We start from the raw sequence: 8,171 nt of genomic DNA, 5'->3' as shown, positions 1-8,171 counted from the left end.
TTCCAAGCAAATCGGACATGGATCGCCGTGCTGTGCTTCGATTTTTGTGAGGCGTCATTTTTCAAACCGCAATCATTCGAGATCCTGTCTAACCCGGACACCAGAAGTCGGCCGGTCCCGATCACCTGCGACCGGTCTCGTTTTGTTTTCACGGACAGGGAGTGTCGCACCCCGCCCCAGATTGTGGTCGCGGCATCGGGCGGCGGCCTCTGTCCGAGCCCAGCTCGGACCGGGCCAGCTCGGCTGCCGCTGCCCTTGATATTGGGCTCGTTTCGCGCTATTGGACTCCCCCACCCCCTTACAAACCGCAGGCATATCCGGGACGACGTCTTCCGAGACACGTGACGCGGTTGGGAGCTCACGTAACGGGATTACGTGGCGAGCGTCTCAGCTGCCTCTGACGGCTGACGAGTATCAGACGCGGCCTCCACCGGTCCAGACCGCGCCGGCTGGCACAGGTCCGGGCCGGCGGACGGCAATAAGCGGGGACGGATAACACCGCACCGAGACAGCAACCGCTGCACCGCTACAGGCCAACCGCAGTGCCTCAGACCAGCTGCACCACGTCAGACCAGCTGCACCATCTCAGACTACCTGCAGCACCTCAGACCAGCTGTAACACCCCATGCCAGCTGCGCCACCTCAGACCAGCCGCACCACCTCAGACCAGCTGTACTACCTCAGACCAGCTGCAGCACCTCAGACCAGCTACATCACCTCATGCCAGCTGCACCACTTCAGACCAGCTGCACCACCTCAGACCAACTGTAGCACCTCAGACCAGCTGTGCCACCTCAGACCAGCTGCATCACGTCAGACCAACCGCAGAGCCTCAGACCAGCTGTACTACCTCAGACCAGCTGCATCACCACAGACCAGCTGCACCTCCTCAGACCACCTGTACTAACTCAGACCAGCTGCATCATCACAGACCAGCTGCACCACCTCAGACCAGCCGTACTACCTCAGACCAGCTGTACTATCTCAGATCAGCTGCACCATCACAGACCAGCTGCATCACCGCAGACCAGCTGTGCCGCCTCAGACCAGTCTAAGAGCACCATCTCCGCAGCAAAACTTATTGACATAATCTAGTCGAAGAGGCAACCTTGCAAAATGAGACAAAGAAGGGAAAGGAAAGGTTCAAAGGCTCAACTGTAACAGCCTATCGATATCAAAGGCACCAACAGGAGGAAAGCGCATTAAAATATGCACCCCAGTCAGCCAAATTCCGCGCAGTCACTCGCTGACGCCGACAACCTATCAACTGTAACAGCCTATCGATATCAAAGGTACCAACAGAAGGAGGAGAACGCATCAAAATTTGCATCCCAGTCGGCCAAATTCCAAGCAATGACTCGCTGACACCGACATCTTAGCTATGCCCCAAAGCACTGCAGATAGGCTGAGACGCCCACCGTTGGTTTGTCGTGGAAAACGTCTCCGACACAGCTGGCTTGGAGCCGGACCCACTTCTGGGCTGATGCGCGCACTAAAGTCGACTTAAAAATGCCACCACAAAACAGGACCAGGAACAGCAATCTGCCAGAATTCGGCTCTGTGTCGAGAGCACTGATTCTTGCAGGCCTTAAGGATTTTAGTGAGCAGATTCAGCTATGACAATCGGACATTCTCTGGTCCGGCCAAGGCTTCGAACAAACAAAAATGATGAATCGTGTGCGAGAAAATATAGGAGCACACAGGCATTGTCATTGTCCACCGCTTAGGACAGGCAATGCTCGCCTAGAATGAATCATGTTCCCCGGAGGACCATCATGGGCTGCCTACCAGCTGCAATATTCCGTCCACGGGTTCCTCCATACCCCATCACTTGCCCAGGCTTATCATCACCCGACGCTTAACCGGACAGGACCATATTCAGCTCTGTTTGTCACCGCACGGCACCCCGCCCGGCGGGTCCGCGACTCATCCCGGAGCGCCTCGGTAAACCACAGCCGAGGTCACGGCCACGACGTCGGCCGGACACGTCAGGTATGTCACCAGCGCCAGAGCACCTGGCGCCGCCGGGACGACCTCGGCGCTGCTCCGTGCCTGCTCTCCAAGACCGGCACCGCCTGCAGCATCCCGGAGGACCGGCCCAGCCCTCCACAAGCAGCCCGAGGCCCGCAGGAGCGGGGTCACAGCTCAAAGCGCCGACTCGGCGGCGGAGCCGCGGCCCGCCTAGCTCCCCGTGACCGCTGCAGTCAGCGGACCCCGCAGCCGCCACCCCGCCCCCCCCCCCCCCCCTGGACCGATATCGGTCTCGTCGCCTGATCTGGTCCAGACCAGTGCCCGTCCTCGCTGAGGCTGTAGCCGCTGCTCACCTGGACCGATGCCGGCCATGTCCGGGTCGCTGGCGTGTTCCGAAGGCGACGGCGGGCGCACGCAGCGCAACAGTGTGTCCCACTTGTTGGAGAGGTGCGCCAGCCGCCAGGCCACCTCGTCGCGCAGTTCCGGCTGGCGCCGCTGCAGTCGCACACTCTGCTCAGCCAGCAGCGTGCGCCGGTACGACTTGCGCTGAATCTCCTCCATGTGAGACTGCGGCGGAGGTGGGGAGAGGTTAGATGGCCTACTCCACGGGAGATTGCGATGGATAGGGAACGGTTAGATGACCCAATCGACGAGAGATTGCGGTGGAGAAGATAGGGAACGATTAGATGGCCCAATTGATGAGAGACTGCAGTGGAGATGGGGAACGGTTAGATGACCTACTCCGCGGAAGACTGGATGAGTAGGGGAGCGGTTAGATGACTTAATCACGACAGACTACGGTAGATAGGGAGCGGTCAGATGGCCCAATCGACGTGAGATTGCAGCGGAGAGGATACGGAACGATTAGATGACCCAATCGATGAGAGACTGCAGTGGAGATGGGGAACGGTTAGATGACCTACTCCACGGGAGACTGGATGCATAGGGGAGCGTTTAGATGACTTAATCACGACAGACTACGGTAGATAGGGAGTGGTTAGGTGACCTACCCCACGGGAGTCTAGGAAGATAGGGGAGCGGTTACACGGCCCGTGTCACGGAGACCGCGGGTGATGGCAGACGGATGCTTCAGCGGGCCTGTCCCCATGTGGGAGCGCCGCGGCTGGAGGCTCAGCTCTCGTCGGGATGGGCGTGTGAAGTCGTGCCTGATCTCAGCCGGCACCAAACCGTGATCGGAGATCAAATCTGGAGCCACGACACGCGGGCTCGTCGACAAATCGTCAGAAAAATCCCGAAGCGGTCCTGTTGCCAAGCAGTGACAGGCCGTCCCATAACCTGCGTCACACATTTTTGGCCAGTTTAAGCACTTGGCCACTGGCAGGTTACGCTGGGCAGACCTCCCTTCTCCTGATTACGCTCTAACAACATTGCTGAGTTTCAGCACGATTTTCAGCCCCATCTGAGCGTGACGTTGCGTTGTCTCAGCTCCGTTCTCTTGTTACGATTCGGCTACGTTCCGCCGTCCCTCCCAAACCAGCCTTTGCCTTCCACGCATATCAAATGTGTCTAACTGAGGGCTGTGTTTTGTCCTGAAACACAACTGCTTCTGCAGATAGACTTCTCGCACATCCATTGTAGGCGCCGTTAATTTTCTTCAAGCACACTTTGCCTACGTCCTATCGCGAAATAACGATTGTCGCCATCCGCACTTGTCAAAGTGACATATGAGACCATGCTCATAGAACAAATCCAGCTTTTGATGTCACAACCCAAATCCGGATCAAGCACATCAGCATTGATGTAAACCCAAAATATTACAGAACATGGACAGAAACAGGGACAGGGACAACCGCACACCAGTGACAGGGGAACGGAACCATCACACGTCTGGACAGGGTTACCTAGTACACTGCTAGCGATAGAGGGCATCCGTTACCTCCGAGAGAGAGAGAGAGAGAGAGAGGGGGGGGGAGGGAGGGGGACAGGTATTCTGTCCTCTGTCCGGGACCGAGTGAAGCAGCACCCCAGCTCACACAGGTGCGGTCATTTGTGATGCAGCGCAGCACATTCGGTAAATGCCAGTTATTGGGCATCCCAACTCAGGATCATGAATGAAGAGGGGCTAACGGATCGCTTCACATCCCGCGTATACTACTCATGCGGCCAGCACAGTTCGGACTCCGTCTGTATGTCCTATAGTGACTGCGACCGCGCCAATGCGCAGAAGTGGACCCAGTGCCAGATCATCCAGTATGCTAGCATGCGAGGGCTCGCTGCCTCTGCGGGTTTGTATGCTGGGAGTCGCCTGTCACATACTTCTTGTATGTCACAGTCATGTCATACCGCCATACTGCCGCCGGGCGCAAGGATTACGCAGCCTTCGAGTCACCGCAATCAGCTGAGCAATAAAATCTGAGTACTTCGTAACACCTTGGATACGCCTACACGAACAGCTGACGCAAAGGAGGCAGCTGGAAGGTATCTGCTCCAACCACGCGGTCCGGGCGGGGCGCCGTACCTCGCGAAGCCGCCGGTCGGTGATGTTCTTCGGCGAGCTGTAGATGACCACTTGAATCTCGTTCAGCCACTGGTACAGCTCGTTGTACTGGTCCATGAACTCGTCGAAGGACCAGGTGGAGTCCATGCCGGGCACGTCCGTGGCGTCCCAGGTCAGGTCACCATTAGCCTCCTGCGACGGCAGACGCGACAGTGGCATAAGGGCGCTCACATCATTGGCTCGTGTCATGGCACGACATCAGGCGGCCTCGGCATCGGAACAAGCACATCGCCGAGATCCTCTACAACACTAAATATTAATGGTTGGGCATCCCATTTTGGGATCACGAATGAAGAAGGGCTAAGGGATCACTTTACATCCCGTGGATACACGTGAATGGGATCGCCTCACATCCCGTTATTACCACTTAGGTTAATGCAATACAGTCGAAGGCTATCGATGGCAAACCAGCATAACGAGGATGAGGCAGGAGGATGAACATCCAATTCACTGCATGTACGGTATCCTGCGAACAGGGCGACACCGCGCTCGGGCGCCACCTGCACAGCACATAACAGTATGTAAGCCCTTCAACAGGTGGCACTGGCGTCTGTCCGACGGCTTGCCAATCCGGCAATGGCGGGGCTGTTGCCCCGCGGTCAGGAGCAAACAAAACATTAAGACGGGAGTCGTGTGTGGAATGAATCGCAATTACTGGCAGAAACGTAAACAATACTAGACAGCCAGGCCGGTGGCCCGCGGTCCCCATGATGGGTAGGTGTCGGTCATCAGACGAACGGCTGCGTACGGCGGCGGTGGTCGGTCAGCCGGAGCCGGCGACCAGCCACTCGGCAACACACTCAACTCACGGTCCAGGCAGGGTGCAAACGTCGGACAATCAGCATGTGGCAAGGAGACCGGTCGTGCTTGCGTGAGAAAGCTAGGGTCCCGCATGGGCCTTGCCAAGATTTTGGTCTGGTGGTGTTTTCAGCTGACCTCTACCAACTAATAGCAACATATCCTCCATTGTACCGGTGCACACGCACAGTGACGTAGCGTCACCAAACGATAAAGAGCTCTAGCTCACCAGTCCTGCAATCCGCGCCTGTGCCTCATCTCACACCACGGACAAGCCGACGTTAGTGCGATTCAAGCCAGCACTCAACTGAGAGCGATACCCTTTGATGAAGCGGCGCCGTCTACGGCGCCATTGTCGCGCCGGTTTCAGGGCCGATGCCCCCCCCCCCCCCTCCGTCCGCGGGATACTGCTGTCGTCGCGCACCGCTCCGACCTGGGGCCCCAGCCGTCAGCGGGTGCACCTGTCGCGCCGCCGCCGACCCCTTCCGTTTACACAGACACCGATAGGGCGGCCGTGTGCGGCGGTATCAGGGCCGGCTGACGCGATAGTGAGCCGGCCGAGGCGGGCCCGGCCGGCGCCACGGCAGACCGGCCGGCGGGTCACACCAGGGCCCGCACACGACACGGTGGGTCACGCCACGGCCCGCACACGACACGGTGGGTCACACCAGGGTCCGCACACGGCACAGCCGGTCACACCAGGCCCCGCACACGGCACAGCCGGTCACACCAGGGCCCGCACACGGCACGGCGGGTCACACCAGGGCCCGCACACGACACAGCCGGTCACACCAGGGCCCACACACGACACGGCGGGTCACACCAGAGCCCACACACGACACGGCCGCCGGCTACTGAGGCGACAACGGTCCCTCGCGACTTCCCCTCCCCCTGCTTCGATTGAGGGTGGTGTGCGGCGCCAGCGGCCCACTCGTCCATACAACGCGTCAGCCTCCAGCCGACACCTCGTGCGCCCCGACAGCCACCTCCACAGACACATATTGCGCCCCGACAGTCGCCTCCACCGACACATCCTGCGCCCCGACAGCCGCCTCCACCGGCGCCGGCCCGGACCCACATGGGACGGTCGGGCCGACATCCGCACCACGCTGTGGGCAGCTGACGTACTGCATCTCCACTTCGGACCACGTGCGGCAGGCCCGGTGAGAACACAAATACAAGCATCTCAGAACTCACGCCACGCCGTGCGGTACTTCCCAGCTATCGACTTTGCCAAGAGCGCGGGCAGATTGAAAATGACCACGATTTCTAGCGAGGGCCGTTGCTGGTACATACGCCAATGCAGAGAGTAGGCGCTGGTGATCGCTCCTAGTGATAATGAGACACATGGAGTGGGTCCAGCTCAGATGCTGTTTTTGGGAGTTCTCTGTATATTGGTGCCATCCGGAAGCGCTCTGCCGCCCATTACCCCTCCCCCAACATCATCGGGCCCACCAGGCGTGGTGCTGGCGGGATACGAGAAGAACCGACACGGCTTGGGTGGGTACGCCTCATTTGAGACTCGCACACGAGCGAGTAGGCGTCACCTTGCAGGACTCGATCAGCTGGTCCTCCATGAGGAAGGCGTAGCTGGGCTGCAGCGCCTCCCAGAAGGCGTCCTTGCTGACCTCGCTGCCCCAGGACTGGCGGTGGGAGGTATCGGCGCTGCACTCCTTCCTGTGGAGCCGGAAACACCGGTCAAGAGACGTCATACGAGCGCGGAACGGAGGTCGGCGGACGGCAGACGGGGCCTGAACGGTAGCACAATGGATAGCACACAGGGTAGCACGACGGACAGCAAACAGGGCCGGCACGGTAGCACAGTAGACGGCATATAGCAGATAGGGTCGGCAAATTGCCAGGTGTGTGAATAAGATATTAAAAAGACAGCAAAATGATGCTGACAAGTCTTCGTTGCAATGGCTCCCACGCGGAGCTATGGTTCACTGCCTCTTTTGTTAATAAATGGAGAGAAAAAATGACAGTACACTCTTGCGCCTGGCCGGTCACATGCGCATCGGTCACACTCATGACAGCTTCGATTATACAGCGAACAACGTAGCAACGCACAACACAATAGCCTACCCTTCACGTAATACCAAGAGGAGCAACCAGGGAGTAACCACCAACAACACCAAATAAAAAGTTCCCTATGCCTGCGTGCTGAAAAAGAAGCACAGACCACGTTCAACTACCCTGCCATCCTTTACTGCATGGCAACCTCAGAAGACGAAGTGCAATCCCAACGATCGCCGTCGTAAAAACGGCTCGATTAAACACCGGATTATCGATCAGCTGATTACAGAGAGATCGCTGAATGCAAAAAGAGAAGCTGATTGATTGAAATACATGCAAGACAACTGAAAATGAACTGCCTGCTCTGCTGCCATCATTCGGTATTATGTCCGCGTGACCAAGTGCCAAATTAACCGCCTGCTCTGCTGCCATCAGTCGGTATTATGTCCGTGTAACCAATGTTCGCCAGATTAACTGAACGCCTCAATAGTCATCCCCGAGCGCCGATCCATATTAGCTGTATTGCGGAACGGGTGTATGCGGTTGCCGCCCTGTTGCAGGTCGAGTGGCGTCACCAGGGGTGGTGGCACCGAGACGTCAGACCACTACAGAAATAGGTCTGCGGCGGCGCGGCCCGTTATACGGGCAGTTAGAGAACCAGCCAAGGTCTGAAGAGGTCCAACGTGCAGAGGGCGGCGGGCGGGTGCCCGCTAGGATAGCACAGCGTATGATGTGAGGTAGTGATCGCCTCGTGCATCCTCATAAAGCCGCCTCCCTGACGGGGAACGTCTGGCGGCTGAGACTGAGAGTGAGTGAGTGAGTGAGTGAGTGAGTGAGTGAGTGAGTGAGTGATTGAGTGATTGAGTGA

At 58.1% G+C, this 8,171-nt stretch overlaps 1 protein-coding gene across 1 annotated transcript in view; it reads right to left on the bottom strand.

Annotated features, from left to right (window-relative positions):
- LOC119094294 (uncharacterized) overlaps positions 1-8,171 on the bottom strand; it is a gene marked incomplete in the record, with an annotated part of 147,999 nt that overhangs the window by 135,880 nt on the left and 3,948 nt on the right. Inside the window, 3 exon segments of the mRNA XM_037217367.1 lie at positions 2,325-2,538; positions 4,451-4,621; positions 6,835-6,964. Coding sequence (XP_037073262.1) covers positions 2,325-2,538; positions 4,451-4,621; positions 6,835-6,964 — 515 coding nt within the window.

Source organism: Pollicipes pollicipes, unplaced genomic scaffold (assembly GCF_011947565.3).
Source record: "Pollicipes pollicipes isolate AB1234 unplaced genomic scaffold, Ppol_2.1 Scaffold_4002;HRSCAF=4701_pilon_pilon_pilon, whole genome shotgun sequence".
In the NCBI taxonomy this organism is placed as follows: domain Eukaryota; kingdom Metazoa; phylum Arthropoda; class Thecostraca; order Pollicipedomorpha; family Pollicipedidae; genus Pollicipes; species Pollicipes pollicipes.
This window is presented reverse-complemented; position numbering and strand designations above follow the sequence as displayed.